The sequence below is a fragment of the Physella acuta genome, unplaced genomic scaffold (assembly GCF_028476545.2).
Source record: "Physella acuta isolate Inbredline_101_S28 unplaced genomic scaffold, ASM2847654v3 ptg000777l, whole genome shotgun sequence".
Classification (NCBI taxonomy): Eukaryota; Metazoa; Mollusca; class Gastropoda; family Physidae; genus Physella; species Physella acuta.
In genome coordinates, this window is record NW_026732295.1 from 216,815 (window position 1) to 235,499 (window position 18,685).

Here is an 18,685-nt window from a genome sequence, read left to right on the forward strand (position 1 = left end):
TATGAGAGATAACAGAATAAATCAATACCTATCCTGTGGTGTTATGTAGCACGTATACAATCTCCTGTTTGATGGATGTTTTTGCCCTAATTGTCTACATATCGAGATAATTCTACTTGCTGTAAATCTGTAAACTTCTGGAACCACAAGATATGTGTCGTGTTTAGGTGTATTCTGCGGGCTGTTCCACCTCTCGGTTATCTGAAGCATGAGTGCGCAGAGTCGTGCATTGATCTATCGAATGTCACCTTTTATAGGCTGGGCTAATCATTCTTCTGTTACTTCGTCTTTACGCTGAGCTGTAAGGCTGTAAATTGTTCTACACAGTCTTTATGCCTTGGTTAGAGATTGTACTATAACGACTTTACGCCTTGGTTAGAGATTGTACTATAACGACTTTAGACCTTGGTTAGAGATTGTACTATAACGTATTTAGACTTTGGTTAAAGATTGTTCTACACCGTCTTTAGACCTTGGTTAGAGATTGTACTATAACGTATTTAGACTTTGGTTAGAGATTGTTTTATAACGTCTTTAGGCCTTGGTTAGAGATTGTACTATAACGTCTTTAGACTTTGGTTAAACATTGTTCTATAAGTCCTCTTAATCCTGGGATATTCATTGTTCTATAACTTACAAAAGAGGTCGAAGAATGCGATTTTTTTTTCAAATTTTATTTTGAATGCACTGAAAGCTTAATTTTCTACTTTTCTAGTACATATGCATTTTAATAATTAAAATAATTAAGTAGATATTTAATTTTTATACACACAAAGCACTTTAATTTTCTGCGTTCTGCTCATTATTAGAAAGACAACATCACATACAACTAAAATATTAGCTGCAAAAGCCGATTAATAGCTTAAGATCTAAAAACTCAATAATAAAATTATCCCCACATTGCGCATAAAGGTGGACGGATCTAAGGCGTGACAATGTCCGCGACCAACAACTCTAGCTGCTACCAGGCTGAGCTAGTGATACTCAGCACTTCATGCTGTTATCTCGACTTTTTATTGAATATATTTTATTAATCTCCTCACTCATTTTTATTGACTAATTTAATAGCTAATTAGTTTAAAATGAGATATTCTTGTATTGTCATCTGTGGTAATGTATTTTTAAAAGTCGCTGAAGCTAAATGTATTTATAGTATTAGACACAGACTGACAGACATTGTACACTGAATACAATCTTATAATAAAATAAGATGTTGAAGGATTTAGAGGTATTTGAAGATGTACTGATTCCCTTCGTTGTAATATTATCCAGCACTTTGAATACTTAGAAAAAATATTGAATGGAATCTGTTCCATCTCAATCCTAAATTAGCCTATTACAATACAAAAAACCTATTTTTTTACAAGAATGTATGTCCACAATAGCGTCCTTGTTATTTCTGTCTTAAATTTTTTGAAATGTCAAGTCTTGTAAACATTTTTTTTATCGAGCTTATAATGTGTATAGTGTATTGTCACGTGATTAAAAAAACTAAAATGTGCGCAGTACGTTAAGAGAAAGAGAGATAGAGAGAGAGAGAGAGAGAGAGAGAGAGAGGGGGGGGGTTAGAGTGGTAGAGAGAGAGGTAGATGTAGAAAGAAGAAGAGATATTTTTTTTGATATTTTTGACAAACGTGCTTGATATTTATTTATTTATTTATTCATTTGTTTATTCAATTACGGTAACAATAGTAGGCACGGAGGCCTTTTTTCATGTCGGCCGTTTTAAAATAAACAAATAAAAACAACAATTTAATAACAGCATTTAAAAAAAGCAATAGCATAGTAACGACCTAGCAGTAACATAGCACTAAAAATGTGGAATAAAGAAACAATATTGCATAGTTATAATACAAGATGAGATAAAATAAGAATATAATAGATGAATGAGAAATGTTTCAATGAGTCAGTTAGAGAGGTCATTAAATAATTGTTGTTTTAGTTTAGATTTGAATATACTTTCAGATCTAGATAGTTTTTTTTTGTTAGGAAAATTGTTCCACAAATTAGAACCAGGGGATTGGGATTTTGGCAGATAGATGTGTTTAAATAGAGAGGTAGATAGAAAATTCACCAACAACATAAATAACCACATGAGCCCGGACTTGACATCAATGACACTAGCACATTTGTAAAGCTACCAGTTACAGTAGCACATTTATAAAGCTACCATTTACAGTAGCGCATTTGTAAAGCTACCAGTTACAGTAGCACGTATGTAAAGCTACCAGTTAGATTAGCACATATGTAAAGCTACTATTTACACTAGCACGTATGTAAAGCTACCAGTTACTCACATATGTAAAGCTACCAGTTACAGTAGCACATATGTAAAGCTACCAGTTACAGTAGCACGTATGTAAAGCAACGAAAATGCTCGTCAGAAATCAGCTGATTTTCAACACGAGAGAATCTTTGTTACAGAACATTTTCTCTTCGAAAAATTCGTTCCGAAATCATTTTCTTTTCTTTTTTTGCGGAATAATTGTAGCTGTACTACAAAATATAGTTTTTGTCATAAGGTGTTTTTTTTTATTTGAATAAATATCACCTTTGCATGCCGAAACAAAACACAATGTGAATCTTTTTTTTTAATATCGGAATTTTAAATATTGCTATAAAAAACCTTCCAAAAAATATAAAAGCATCAGAATTTAAAAAAAAAAATTGCATCGAGTTTAAAGAAAATGAAATTTTGGAGAAAAAATCTATCTAAACGAAACAAAAACTGAAGAAAGACATTGTTTCTATTTCGAGCGAGAATTATAATCTTAAAAAAAAGTTGTGTCCCATTAAGGCCGTTAATGGTTCAATGAATGATCATGCTTAGAATTTTATTCTGTAATATCGAAAACATAACGTTTCAACCAATGATGATGGTCGCAGTTTTAAAACCAGGCAGCGAATGCAAATTGAGTTAATGAGCTCACACACATGACATTTTAAACGTTATTAATCAATACTTTTATCAGACAGTGTGGTCAGATGGTAGCGTGCACGTCCACAAACCCAAAAGTCTCGCGTTCAAATTGCTGTTTCGAATCCCTAGCTCGTACGTGTACTTTACCGACTTGACTGTGGATAGGACAGGGAAGGCGACAAATCATCAGACTCGGCACACAATCTCTTTATATCATACGCCGCTATTTAGTTGTTTTATTTTCTACTTTACAGTAATTCATAATTTGTGAATTCGACTGTACCAATGCTGCCACAGAATATATTTGCTTTAAAACACTATCAGTATCTCGTTAAGGACGATAACCACCACCCCCTCCTTTCCCAAACCCCTACCCCCCACCCCCCCCCCCCCTGTGAAAGCAGCCTCTTCTTAGTTAACTCCGCTAAGTTTAAAATCGTTTCAAACTAAATTATTTGCCCCTAATAGCCGTCACTAAACCCGGCTCTACGATTGTAAATATTTAGCGTGAACCACAGCTCACCAGACCATGTAGAGGGTGGGGGTGGTAGGGAGCGCTCTAACAGCTTGGTGTTTTCTAGCGTCTCCAAGAACAGAATTATATAATATATATATATAGATTTTCACACAAACAAAAACCCCACGACTTAGTATACGTCAGGACTGTTTGTTGGTAACTTTACGTTCAATTCATGACAACTGACAATTAATAATTACGTTAATTATTTTCAAAATGAATTACTTTAAAACAAAAATAGAATACCTAAAGCTGTTGTTTTTTTTTGTAATAGGCTTTCGCATCTCTTAATCTCAAATTGTGAGTGATTCTGATGCATATTTAAAGTTTACATTCATTGATCTTTTTTTTTTCTGATCTTTATGAAAGAAATAGTTTGTATGCCTTAATGTTTGCATTAAACTGGCGCTCGCCTGCGTGTAACGGGTGTCGTAGCAAGCCAGACCACGTGGTCCACCCTACCAGACTGCTCGTCTCTTCTGCTGGTCTAGCGCAGACGACGGAAGTTGCGCGGAGTGGTGGGCCCTGCTCTCCCGCCTATCCAAGGACAGTCACCGACCACAACAGGAGCGCCAAGCGGGATAACCGGCCCTGATCACGGACCTGACAGGAAGCGGAAACACCATCCGCACTGAACCGTGGGCACTCGGACATAGACTGTTGGGACTACACTAGCTACATCTAGTTCGGCTAAACTGAATCCATTTTACTTCTAAAATTCATTTCTAATTATAAGTGCAGCTGTTTTCAAATACAACTGAAGCCTATATAATTATTGATCGAACGTGAACGGTTTTAAATGTGAAAAAAAAGCGAAAAATAACCTATTGCCTTGATTGCTCTAAATATGCGTTTAACATTCGGCCTTCAATGAAACGTGCAAACATGCGCCAAGAAAGTGACGTCATTTCCTCACGACTGGATACCCCGGCCCGTGCATGTTTCTGGACATAATGGTCAGCAACGTGAGTGCTGTCATGTACGTCAGCGGTGGTGAGCACTACTTCAAGGACAACGTCACGTCCGTCCTTGACCCTGTGGGTGGGGTCAGGCCTGGCAATGGAACAATCTACGACTCGCTCACGTTCGAGAACCCTCTGAACCACCCGTGGGTCAAGTTCATGTTTATCCTTCTCTTCTGTCTGGTTTTCGTCGTCTGCGGCGTAGGTGAGTACATCTTAGTGGGCTTGTGTGTGGGGAGGTGAGTACATCTTAGTGGGCTTGTGTGTGGGGAGGTGAGCTGGTGGGCTTGTGTGTGGGGAGGTGAGTTAGGGGGCTTGTGTGTGGGTACGTGAGTACATCTTAGTGGGCTTGTGTGTGGGGAGGTGAGTACATCTTAGTGGTCTTGTGTGTGGGGAGGTGAGTACATCTTAGTGGTCTTGTGTGTGGGTACGTGAGTACATCTTAGTGGGCTTGTGTGTGGGGAGGTGAGTACATCTTAGTGGTCTTGTCTGTGGGTACGTGAGTACATCTTAGTGGGCTTGTGTGTGGGGAGGTGAGTACATCTTGGTGGGCTTGTGTGTGGGGAGGTGAGTACATCTTAGTGGTCTAGTGTGTGGGGAGGTGAGTACATCTTGGTGGGCTTGTGTGTGGGGAGGTGAGTACATCTTGGTGGGCTTGTGTGTGGGGAGGTGAGTACATCTTAGTGGGCTTGTGTGTGGGGAGGTGAGTACACCTTAGTGGGCTTGTGTGTGGGGAGGTGAGTACATCTTAGTGGGCTTGTGTGGGTACGTGAGTACATCTTAGTGGGCTTGTGTGTGGGGAGGTGAGTACATCTTGGTGGGCTTGTGTGTGGGGAGGTGAGTACATCTTAGTGGTCTTGTGTGTGGGGAGGTGAGTACATCTTGGTGGGCTTGTGTGTGGGGAGGTGAGTACATCTTAGTGGGCTTGTGTGTGGGGAGGTGAGTACATCTTAGTGGGCTTGTGTGTGTGGAGGTGAGTACATCTTAGTGGGCTTGTGTGTGGGGAGGTGAGTACATCTTGGTGGGCTTGTGTGTGGGGAGGTGAGTCCATCTTAGTGGGCTTGTGTGTGGGGAGGTGAGCTGGTGGGCTTGTGTGAGGGAAGGTGAGTTAGGGGGCTTGTGTGTGGGGAGGTGAGTACATCTTAGTGGGCTTGTGTGTGGGGAGGTGAGTTAGTGGGCTTGTGTGTGGGGAGGTGAGTACACCTTATTGGGCTTGTGTGTGGGGAGGTGAGTTAGTGGGCTTGTGTGTGGGGAGGTGAGTACACCTTAGTGGACTTGTGTGTGGGGAGGTGAGTACATCTTAGTGGTCTTGTGTGTGGGTAAGTGAGTACATCTTAGTGGTCTTGTGTGTAGGGAGGTGAGTACACCTTAGTGGGCTTGTGTGTGGGGAGGTGAGTACATCTTAGTGGGCTTGTGTGTGGGGAGGTGAGTACATCTTAGTGGGCTTGTGTGTGGGGAGGTGAGTACATCTTAGTGGGCTTGTGTGTGGGGAGGTGAGTACATCTTAGTGGGCTTGTGTGTAGGGAGGTGAGTACACCTTAGTGGGCTTGTGTGTGGGGAGGTGAGTACATCTTAGTGGGCTTGTGTGTAGGGGGGTGAGTACACCTTAGTGGGCTTGTGTGTGGGGAGGTGATAACATCTTAGTGGGCTTGTGTGCGGGTTGAGCACCTGGGAAAGTTTTGGTTGTAGAACATAGATGACTATCACGTGGTTCTTAATCAAACTACCACTACAGACAATGGCACAACATTATAGGGGAAACCAGCAATCACTAAAGTAATAGTCTTCGTTGTTGTAGCCTGCGTGATGATGGATGTTGTAGTACGCCGATTTGTGACATGCATTCTAACTCGCAACAACAAAATTACAGGAGATGCTTTATATTCACTTTTAAATCAATATCTGGTTCAAGAGTTGGGTCTATTTCAGTATTTCTTTAAAGTCAGCAGGTTTTTATTTTTTTTGGGATTGGGAGGGGGGGGGGGGGATTTGGTTACAAAATCAGACGAAGTCATGTGACATACCAGACTGATCGACTATTGTCGTTAGGGAAAATTGGTTACAAACCACAGTATAGAGTCTGTATAGAGAGTACCATCAGACGCTAGAGATAAATTCTTCAATCATTGCATTGTACTCAAGCCACCGTAGAACTTTATAGACAATTATTGCATTTGATGCATTGATTTATTCTGTCTATCGTTTAGGATATATTGTGTATATTTTAACTATTAAAGCTGTCATGTTTTATTACATGACATGTGTACTGTTTGTGATTGTTTGATTGTTTGAGTGCTCATGTGCGAGAGATTTAAGCCAAGAGGGTGGGGGAACGAGTGCGTGTGTGTGTGTGGGGGGGGGGGGGGGGGGGGGAGTGGGGTGGTGATTATCTCAGTTTTGATGTTTTGTAATATTTTACTCATCGGTCCGTTGGTCTCAAAGCTGAAGTTTTTTAAATATGTAAATATGTATTTAAAAATAATGTAAATATGTATTTTAAAATATGTAAAAAGGTATTTAAAAATATGTAAATATGTATTTAAAATATGTAAATAGGTATTTTAAAATATGTAAATACAATAGTTAGTACTTAACTCATTACGCAGGTATGCAATCCATAGCTTTTTCAGGCAAAGTATGAAATATTGACGTTGTTACATACTTTTGCCAGGTATTACATAAAATGCCTAGGCATTTTATAAAATAACAAGAACTGCTCAGTTAAAGTGTCGAATGTCCAAATTGCAAAAGTCTTTAGTAATGCAGTAAAAAAATGAAAGAATAAATATAAATTACGAACAGAAAATATTTAATAGGCCAACAAAGGAATCAGAAGTGCTATTAAACTGATGCAGGGGAAGCAATAATGTCATCTTGAATTGAACATAATTTTCTTTCTTACCCTAAAGCTAATGCTAAGCCTAACCCATAGCCCTAACCCCAAACTCTAAAGCTAACCCTAACTCTAACCTCAAACCCTAAAGCTAACCCTAACCCTAACCCCAAACCCTAAAGCTAACCCTAACCCTAACCCCAAACCCTAAAGCTAACCCTAACCCTAACCCCAAACTCTAAAGCTAACCCTAACTCTAACCTCAAACCCTAAAGCTAACCCTAACCCTAACCCCAAACCCTAAAGCTAACCCTAACCCTAACCCCAAACCCTAAAGCTAACCCTAACCCTAACCCTAACCCCAAACCCTAAAGTTAACCCTAACAAAGGTGCCGGAATGATCTGGCGAGAAATCCTTTTCTACACTCGGCCTGTTTGTTATTGAGTACGCTTTAGAATGACTCCGTAATGTCTGAAATATTGATGTCTTTTATAACTTGACGAGCCATTTCAGGCATTATACACATTACTGGTTATAATATAAATGTATATATATATATATATATATATATATATATATATATATATATATATATATATATACATATATATATATATATATATATATATATATATATATATATATATATATATATATATATATATATATATATATATATATATATATATATATATATATATTTACATACATAAATATACATATAATATACATACTATATATATATATATATATATATATATATATATATATATATATATATATATAGGGTAGGAGTGGGAATAGTTAACGCTTGATTTTTTCTTACAAAGCAGTTAATGAACTATTTCTTCTCGGCCAGGTAACAGTCTGGTGCTGTATACAATAGCACGCAACAAGCGCATGCGCACTCACACCAACTTCTTCCTGGCCAATTTGGCAGTGGCGGACCTCAGTGTGGGCCTGGTGTGTATCCTGCCCAAACTGATACAGTACCTGTCGCTAAGCTGGTTCCTGGGGCAGGTAAGGTGCCACTCACTCAATACCCGTATGTCATTAAGCTGGTTGCCCGGTAGGATAGGTGGCATGTAACTCACGAAGTAGGGGCGGCAGTAGAGAGCTAGACTGCTAACCCGAGAGTCTCAAGTTCGAATCCGGGTTAGGGGTCGGCGTGGTCGAATCGGTAAAGCTCATGGTTGCTAAACCGAAAAGTCTCGACTTCGAACCCTTAGGCAGATGAAGCTCGTTAACTGGGGACAGCCACTCTTTTAGGAGAGACAACTGCGAAAAAGAAAAGTAGGCTGAAATCGGAGTCAATGGCCGGAATGGCGCATAATCAACAAGTAACCTTAATTGTGATTGAGTCGTGGTCGAGTCGGCAAAAAGCTCATGGTTGATAAACTCGAAAAAGTCTCGAGTTCAAAACCTCTGGCAGATAAGGCTCGATCCCTTTCAATACTAAAAATTAAGAACGAAGAAGAAGAATTCGGGTTCAAATCAGTGGAAACAAAGGCGGCTGGGCATAGCGCTGACCACATTATCCCTTCAAATGCCGAGGTCAATGAATCAGATGAACTTTACTTTATCTACCCCATGTGTCTTGGGCACGAACGGGATTAAGAAGAGAAGAACTCACACAGTACCTGTCGTTTGATGTTTCTCTACCTATCACCACAATATAAAACTAACCCACATATTTCCTCACACAAAGAGATGAACAACAAAAATTCCGTAATGCCTAGATTGCCATATGGTATGCCCGTTTGGTCTGCTTTATACCATGCCATTCAATGCCAGACGATTTAATCCGATATAAAGCTTTAACATATTCAACAGAGCTTGCAGGATTTAGCACATTAACCCTAAGTCAAATGTTAAACCCAAACTTTCACAGCATTTCATTTAATCTCATCATTGTTACATCGCTATCAATAGCTCGCATAGCTGGGGGATTAATATAATTAGGGCAAACCATTGTTTTCTTCATGAAACAAATGACGATTTCACGTTCTAAATAGAACACAAATCTAGTTATAAGCTTCTTCTTCTAACACACGTATGTATACGTGTCAACTTTTTATGTCACAAGATAGGACGTTGACTCTGATTTCAACCTGCTTTTCTTTTTGGATTTGCTTCAATTATCTTTGTCTAACCAAGCACAAACTGTAAGGCAGCAGATGTTTGATTTTGTTGTCTCTAAGAGTTGCTGTCAACAGCTATCGAGCCTCATCTGCCAGGGGATTCGAACTCGTGATTTTTCGGTTTACCGACTCGACCTCGCCGACCTCCATAAAAAATAAAATCAGTAAAGTGACTTTTCCAGTACAATAAACAAAACAGGCAATGGCCATTTGTCTTTGTTAGGGTTTTCGGCCGACACGTTAATATTCAAGTCCGATAACTCCGATTCCAGCCTGCTTTTTCTTTTTTGGATTTACTTATACAAGGCAGCAGTTGTTTGAATTTGGAGAAGTCTGTCCAAGACTAGTAGCTGTCCACATCTGGTACACGGAGTTCTCATGACTTTTGGTTTAGCAACAATGCGCGTTACCGGCTAGACCACGCCGACCCCTACACCAGCTCATGAGAAGCGAAACTTTAAAAGAAATTGAAACACGATTTCTGTGATTTTTAAATCGTCACGAGATTACAAATAAAATATTAGAAAATCGATCGAATCGTACACTTGAGATACCCAGTATTATTACACACACAAAACATTAAATTAATATTTTAAATAAAAAGTATAAAAAATGTCCACAAATTATGCTGGTGGTTTTCATTCAGTGCAACTTTTTGCATGTTCTAGTACTCTGTGTCTAGCTCCAGCTAATCTCGACTACTATGTACTCTTAGCTCCTGATTTAAGCTCCCTTCAACATGTACTCATCCTACGTTTACAACCGGTTACTTTGATGTGACTAAGATACTGTTAAGTTCTCTAAAACAATATTTTTCTTACACAATGAGTCTCGTATTTAAATGCAACAACCTGTTAGATGAGTCTAATTTAATCAACCCATTACTTGCTTGATGATGAACCCTATTCTGTATCTTGTGGACAGGCCATGTGCAAAATCTACTACTTCGCTCACAGTCTCACCTACACGGCATCCATCTTGCTACTGACGGCCATCGCCATTGAGAGGTACATCGCTGTGCTATACCCGCTGAGGTCCAAGTGCTTGGTCACACAGTCCAGGCTGGTTCTTGCACAGGTGAGTTGCGGGGTCAGTTATGAAGTCAATACAGGCTAGTTCTAACACAGGTCAGTCGTGTGGTCAGTCCAAGCCTAGCACAGGTCAGTTGTGTGGTCAGTCCAGGTCTAGCACAGGTCAGTGGAATGGTCAGTCCAGGTCTAGCACAGGTCAGTGGAAAGGTCAGTCCAGGTCTAGCACAGGTCAGTCGTGTGGTCAGTCCAGGTTTAGCACAGGTCAGTCGTGTGGTCAGTCCAGGTCTAGCACAGGTCAGTCGTGTGGTCAGTCCAGGTCTAGCACAGGTCAGTCGTGTGGTCAGTCCAGGTCTAGCACAGGTCAGTCGTGTGGTCAGTCCAGGTCTAGCACAGGTCAGTCGTGTGGTTAGTCCAGGCTAGTTCTAGCACAGGTCAGTCGTGTGGTCAGTCGTGTGGTCAGTAGTGTGGTCAGTCCAGGTCTAGCACAGGTCAGTGGAATGGTCAGTCCAGGTCTAGCACAGGTCAGTCGTGTGGTCAGTCCAGGTCTAGCAAAGGTCAGTGGAATGGTCAGTCCAGGTCTAGCACAGGTCAGTCGTGTGGTCAGTCCAGGTCTAGCACAGGTCAGTCGTGTGGTCAGTCCAGGTCTAGCACAGGTCAGTGGAATGGTCAGTCCAGGTCTAGCACAGGTCAGTGGAATGGTCAGTCCAGGTCTAGCACAGGTCAGTCGTGTGGTCAGTCCAGGTCTAGCACAGGTCAGTCGTGTGGTCAGTCCAGGTCTAGCACAGGTCAGTCGAATGGTCAGTCCAGGTCTAGCACAGGTCAGTGGAATGGTCAGTCCAGGTATAGCACAGGTCAGTCGTGTGGTCAGTCCAGGTCTAGCACAGGTCAGTGGAATAGTCAGTCTAGGTCTAGCACAGGTCAGTCGTGTGGTCAGTCCAGGTCTAGCACAGGTCAGTGGAATGGTCAGTCCAGGTCTAGCACAGGTCAGTCGTGTGGTCAGTCCAGGTCTAGCACAGGTCAGTCGTGTGGTCAGTCTAGGTCTAGCACAGGTCAGTCGTGTGGTCAGTCCAGGTCTAGCACAGGTCAGTCGTGTGGTCAGTCGTGTGGTCAGTAGTGTGGTCAGTCCAGGTCTAGCACAGGTCAGTCGTGTGGTTAGTCCAGGCTAGTTCTAGCACAGGTCAGTCGTGTGGTCAGTCGTGTGGTCAGTAGTGTGGTCAATCCAGGTCTAGCACAGGTCAGTGGAATGGTCAGTCCAGGTCTAGCACAGGTCAGTCGTGTGGTCAGTCCAGGTCTAGCACAGGTCAGTCGTGTGGTCAGTCCAGGTCTAGCACAGGTCAGTGGAATGGTCAGTCCAGGTCTAGCACAGGTCAGTCGTGTGGTCAGTCCAGGTCTAGCACAGGTCAGTCGTGTGGTCAGTCGTGTGGTCAGTAGTGTGGTCAGTCCAGGTCTAGCACAGGTCAGTCGTGTGGTTAGTCCAGGCTAGTTCTAGCACAGGTCAGTCGTGTGGTCAGTCGTGTGGTCAGTAGTGTGGTCAGTCCAGGTCTAGCACAGGTCAGTCGTGTGGTCAGTCTTGTGGTCAGTCCAGGTCTAGCACAGGTCAGTCGTGTGGTCAGTCCAGGTCTAGCACAGGTCAGTCAAGTGGTCAGTCTAGTTCTAGCACAGGTCAGTCTTGAATAGTTACTGCTGTTGTACTACTACATCAACCGATATTGTTTTGATTAACCACACCAACATTTGAGCTGGGCCCAAGACAACAGATTAAGCAAACGTAAGCTGTTTGTGATTAGCCGATAAGAAATAAATATTATGCAAGCTGGTTTTACATGAAAACAATTTTGTTTAAAAAAGTTGCACGTAATTTCCTGCATGATCAAGTGATAACAATTTTTGTCAAACAAATTAGCGGCAAATTTTTGTTTTATTATCCAATAGAAAATATGACACAAAAAAAGAAATAATGTCATACTGCGATGTGAAGACGAAACTAGAAGCTAGTTGCCTCAATTAGGACATTGATTGCAGTTCGCCGTCGTGGTCACATAAAAATACATGATTTATTTATTTTTGTTGGTTTATTTTTTTTAACTTGTGGGAGGGAGGATTTATCTGCACAAATTAATATTGACGTCAGCTCTAGCATGTAAACTGAGGATTTAGAAATTAATTCAAATAATAACTTTCGAAATATCACATGTCCGTTTTAAAATAATGAACACTATTAATTTCCTTTAATTAAATGTTCTGATAAATTGTGTATAACCTGAAGTCTGTCAAAGTGCATTTTGGTATTATGTACAATGAAAACTTAATGCATGATCAAAGAACAATTCATTGTTGAAAGCTTATTCCATGTTCTGAGCACTTAATCCATGCCCCCATAACTTAATCCATGACCCCATAACTTAATCTATGACCCTAAAATTTAATCCATGACCCCATAGCTTAATCCATGACCCCATAACTTAATCCATGACACCATAACTTATAACATGACCCTATAACTTAATCCATGACCCCATAATTTATAATATGACCCTATAACTTATTCCACTGCTACCAACGTATTCCATGACCCGAGAACACAGCTCGCTACCCCATGTTTTTGACCCATGTCTCATGTCAGAACCGTCTCCTCTGCCTCCCTAGGTCTTCATCTGGGTGCTGTCGTTCGCCTACAATTGTCCTGAGCTGTCCATGTTCAACTTGTTCACCATCACCATCAACAACGAGACGACCGTCTTCTGTTTTCCCACCAACCCCTACACCAACATGCGGAACTACTACACCACCAACTTCCTTCTCTGGTACATCCTGCCCCTCACGTTAGTAGTTTACCATTTATTTCATTGATAACTTACTCAGTTGACTGTTTACCATTTTTCTCATTGATAACCTGCTCAGTTGAATGTTTATTAAAGATTCCGCACAGCGGAGATTGCGTGTTTCGCCTATTGTTGAAAATTAGCTATTAAGTATTGATTAAAGGCTTATGTTTCAGATTAGCACATTATTAAAACTGACGTTTTTAGGCATTGTCTACTCTCCGTATATTAAGCAGGTTTAGCTTGTTCATTATTGAATCTTCCTTGGTGATCCAATTTGTTACATCGATTCAACATAATTGTGCTTTTTTTGCTATTCAATTCATTATACGATGTTATTTTAGCAGCATGGTATCTGCATGTGCTAGTGGGTGGTGATGTAATTTCAACATTGTAGTGTCTGCATATGTATATTATGGTTTGTGTATAGGGTAGTATATTTGTGATGTAATATCAGCATTATGGTGTCTGCATATGCTACTATGTTAGTGATGTAATTTCAGCATTATGGTGTCTGTTTATGCTACTATGTTTGTGATGTAATTTCAGCATTATGGTGTCTGTATATGCTACTATGTTTGTGATGTAATTTCAGCATTATGGTGTCTGTTTATGCTACTATGTTTGTGATGTAATTTCAGCATTATGGTGTCTGTATATGCTACTATGTTTGTGATGTAATTTCAGCATTATGGTGTCTGTTTATGCTACTATGTTTGTGATGTAATTTCAGCATTATGGTGTCTGTATATGCTACTATTTTAGTGATGTAATTTCAGCATTATGGCGTCTGCATACACTTGTGTTTGTGATGTAATTTCAGCATTATGGTTTCTGCTTACATTAGTAGGTTTCTGATGTAATTTCAGCATCATGGTGTCTACTTACATTAGTAGGTTTGTGATGTAATTTCAGCATCATGGTATCTGCTTACATTAGTAGGTTTTCGATGTAATTTCAGCATCATGGTATCTGCTTACATTAGTAATTTTGTCATGTAATCTCAGCATCATGGTATCTGCTTACATTAGTAGGTTTGTGATGTAATTTCAGCATCATGGTATCGATGTACACCCGAGTGGCCATCACCCTTTGGAAGTCCAGCAAGTTGTCCAGCCACAGCACACAAGGTTTCCAGATGCGCTCAATATCACAGAGAGACACACGGACACTTCAGGTGAGCTAATGGTGGTGCCAGGTGGGGTGGTGGTGGGGGGGGGGGCAGGGGCACGTCAAGGTATACGTCAAACAGGTGTGGGGACGGGGGTAGGGACTAGCGACACGTCAAGTCAAGGTATACGTCAAACAGGTGTGGGGACGGGGGGTAGGGACTAGCGACACGTCAAGTCAAGGTATACTTCAAACAGGTGGGGGTAGGAACCACACACAAACCTACAGAGTGTAGCCACACGTTGTATAAGTGAAAGGGCCGCACAAGACTCACCTGCAGAAGTGATGTATTGAACACTGTGGTGGTGTGTTGAACACTGTGGTGGTGTGTTGAACACTGTGGTGGTGTGTTGAACACTGTTGTGGTGTTTTGAACACGGTAGTGGTGTGTTGAAGGTGTTGTGGTGTGTTGAAGATGTTGTGGTGTGTTGAAGATGTTTTAGGTAAAATGAAGATTCAGGAGATATTGGTTTTACAATCTTTTACTTAGTTCGCCACATCCGGTTGTTTATGAGTTTGTGGCAAATCTTGTCACTCTATTTTGACCCGCTTCTAATGCAGCGATTTTGTTCAAACTTTCCAGATAGGTTTTTTTTTTAAATTTAATTAGTTGTTAAATTATATATTAAAAATTAATTAAACGGTTTCAAAGCTCAGGATAGATGAAATATTTAAATGCTATCGATCACTCGAGAGCTTACTACATTCCATAACAGAAGAGGAGATAACTAGTTAGACGCCATTACCCGAAGAGTCTTCTGAGCGTGGTTCAGCCAAATGTTTACAATCGTAGAGCCGGGTCAAATTGGTACCGGCTATAAGGGGCAGATAATAGATTTGAAACTAAGGGGAGGTAACAAGATTTAAATCTAGCGATCGCTTGATCAGATCGCTGTCGCCTGTAAACTGTGGTCACCGACAACTGCTTTCACAGGGCAGATAATCGCCTTTCAGATATAGAGAGCTACAAATGGAGTTTACAAGAAAATATTTGTATTTTTAGTCACATCATTAGTACTGCCGACTTCATAATTTAAAAATTACTAAAATGTAGAACAAGTATAAAAAACAAATCTTTCTAATAACAAGCTTCTTAAAAGCAGTAAAAATGAGAAGAACAAAAAAAACTGTTTTGTTTTCTTTTGTTAAAGCGTTGGTTGTTAATGAGACCGTTTACATATTTTAGCGACCAAAGCATTTATGAAAGAAAGCAAACCTGTTTTATTCTATTATTGTCAGGGCACATTGAAAGCTTGTTATTAGAAATGTTTTGAAATATTTGTTTTATTGTTACTATTGTAACACATAATATTACCAGCCAAGTGACAAATTGAGAATCTGATTAGGTTGGCAGTTGCTTTTTCTTTTTGCTCGTGTGTGCGATTCGAACCAGTATTTGTCATGTCATGTGACCTTTCGGAGATCTGGGTTGAATGGTTTGACTTTCATGACCACCTTAGTTCCACTTGTTCTAACAGCGATAGTCAGTGGACGAGATTTGATAAAAGATTCTATGACATTCCATTTTATATCATGTTACACCGAGTCCTCTACATCATTGTCATAGTTTACGTCAACCTGTGTAACGCCACGCACGCTTGGCCACGCTTGACTGCGTCGAATGACGTGTGACTTTTGTTACGCACCACTGAGTTTGTGTTTCCATTAGGGTCAGCTCCTGAATGCACTAACATAGACGGATGACACACACCCTATCCCCACTGAGGCAGTGATGACCCACACACCCTGACCCCACTGAGGAAGTGATGACCCACACACCCTATCCCCACTGAGGCAGTGATGACCCACACACCGTATCCCCACTGAGGCAAAGATGACCCACACACCCTATCCCCACTGAGGCAGTGATGACCCACACACCCTATCCCCACTGAGGCAAAGATGACCCACACACCCTATCCCCACTGAGGCAGTGATGACCCACACACCCTATCCCCACTGAGGCAGTGATGACCCACACACACCCTATCCCCACTGAGGCAGTGATGACCCACACACACCCTATCCCCACTGAGGCAGTGATGACCCACACACACCCTATCCCCCACTGAGGCAGTGTTACAAATATTTTTTATTAAATATTATCCAGTGTGCTTCTTCTCGATTTTCATTTCACAAAATTGATTTTCTTTCAACTTAATAACAGCAAAAACGATTCCCTGTATAAAAGAAAATCAGTTTCATATAATTTGATTTTTAAAAATATCTTTGAACCAAGATTTAAGTAGTTGTAGAATGGACTGAGAGGGGGACAATGCCACGAGCTTGTCTCCATTCTGCCGTAGGGAAATGTTAATGCACATTTCAAATTTCATGTTGGAGGTGATGAAGTACACGTTTCGCGTGGTATGTTTTATGAATGCGATACTTGAGACTATCCGATTTATTTTTTAGATTTTTCTTGGGGGTGGGGCGGGCTTGGGGTGGTGGATATGAAAGCGATTGGTTTTGAGATGGTATGTTCGTTTCAAAGACCTATGACCCGCACTTTGAAGCACCGAGTGCCTGGCGCTGATATAAAGCGGCCCCATATGGCTGGATAGAGTAGTTAAGCCTAAGATTAGATTTAGAAGATTGACTTCGTTGTTTTTTAAAAATGTTCGAGGCCAGGACAATTATAAAAGGAATCGTGACAATGGATTTCGTCATGAGAATAAATGTGCGATGTATTAATGTGAGATTAGCGTTAATATTTTATACCCGGTATAACTCTAGTGTAAGTTATAATTTGCGATTCAATTCATCATTGAGTTGCGTTTCAATATCGTCATTAGAATGTTGTCTCTATAACTATAATTTCTCTACGTTTTCATGCAACCGTAATCTTATGACATTGCTATAGTTCTTAGATTTATTACGTGTAGTTCCCGTGTGAAATCTATACAATTTTAATTTCCCTTGCAGAATCATATGTATAACATATTGTTTCATATAAAACTCCAAACTTTACTTGTAAATTGCTGCATAAAATCTTGATAAAACTTTCCTATCTTTATTTATATTTACTGTATAACACCTGTATAAAACTTACAACTTTACTTGTAAATTCCTGTATAAAATCTTGACATAACACTCCTACCTGTGTGTTATAACACCTGTGTAAAACGCCTCCATCTATTCCACCAGGAGACCGTTGTATGCTACGATGGTTCCCTGACAGACGAGTCTCACAGACCCTCGCAGCACTCCCCGGTGTTGGCCGACGCCACCAAACAGACCCGGAACAACAACAACGCCAAAGTCTTCACCAGCTGCCTTCGTGCCGGCTCCAGCCCACGACACGAGCCGGAAAAATCCGGCATCCTGGAAGACGAGGGTGCGACCTGCACCACCCCGACGGAGAAGTTCTCCTGTAGGAGCAGCTGGTCAAGCCGGAGCAGGTCAAGCCGGAGCAGGTCCCAGCCCTGCCAGTTCCCGCGCCGGTACATCGCGTGCGACTTCACGTCAGAGGCTGACGTCACGTCATCTGAGGAATACGACATGATCAGCAAAGACGGCAGCACGCGACCTCGCGTGCAGTGTCGCGTGTACCAGGTCAGCTCCCACCGTGTGCTGAATTCCCGGAGACGCGTCATCAAGCTATTAATAGTAATCCTGCTGACGTTTGCCGTGTGCGTGCTGCCGTACCACCTGAAGCTGCTGCTGCTACACTGGGAGATCTACCCCACAGACAGCTCCAACATGGACTTCATGAGCCCGCTAGCCTTCATCATGCTGTACGTCAACTCAGCCGTCAACCCCGTCCTCTACTGGGTCTTTTCTGACACTTTTCGACGGAGTTTCCGCGACAGTTGCAGGCGGAACTGTGTCCGTTCTTGTTGTGCTAAATAACATTGTGGAATATAGGGACTTTACCAATATCATCGTGATATATAGGGCCTTTATCAATAACATCTTGGACTAAGGACCTTTATCAATAACAATAGAGGGCCTTTATCAATAACATCTTGGACTAAGGACCTTTATCAATAACAATAGAGGGCCTTTATCAATAACATCGTGGGCTATATGACCTTTATCAATAACATTCTGAAATAGAGGACCTTTATCATTAACATCGTGGGCTATTGGACCTTCATCAATAACATTGAGTAGTCGAAGACTTTATCACATACGTTTGTATGCTTGGACTTTCGCCTAATACATGTATATAATACTAGGACATTTGCCTTATACGTGTGTAAGCTAGGACCGTTGTCACATACATGTATAAACTAGGACACTGATCACATACGTGTGAAACTTAGGACCGTTATTTCATACATGT

General features: G+C 41.1%; 1 protein-coding gene across 1 annotated transcript; it reads left to right on the forward strand.

Annotated features, from left to right (window-relative positions):
- Positions 1-4,390: 4,390 nt before the first annotated feature.
- Positions 4,391-18,249, forward strand: LOC131950688 (trissin receptor). Its single transcript, XM_059312913.1, has 6 exons — positions 4,391-4,604; positions 8,093-8,253; positions 10,299-10,451; positions 13,052-13,227; positions 14,281-14,404; positions 17,545-18,249. Exons 1-6 carry the CDS (start codon positions 4,391-4,393, stop codon positions 18,247-18,249), a joined length of 1,533 nt encoding a protein of 510 aa, XP_059168896.1.
- The last annotated feature ends 436 nt before the right edge of the window (positions 18,250-18,685 follow it).

Coding starts and splice junctions, on each gene's coding strand:
- LOC131950688 (XM_059312913.1), top strand. CDS start 4,391: ATGGTCAGCAACGTGAGTGCTGTCATGTACGTCAGCGGTGGTGAGCAC. Junction 4,605..8,092: donor TTTCGTCGTCTGCGGCGTAG/GTGAGTACATCT, acceptor CTTCTCGGCCAG/GTAACAGTCTGGTGCTGTAT. Junction 13,228..14,280: donor TGGTACATCCTGCCCCTCAC/GTTAGTAGTTTA, acceptor ATGTAATTTCAG/CATCATGGTATCGATGTACA.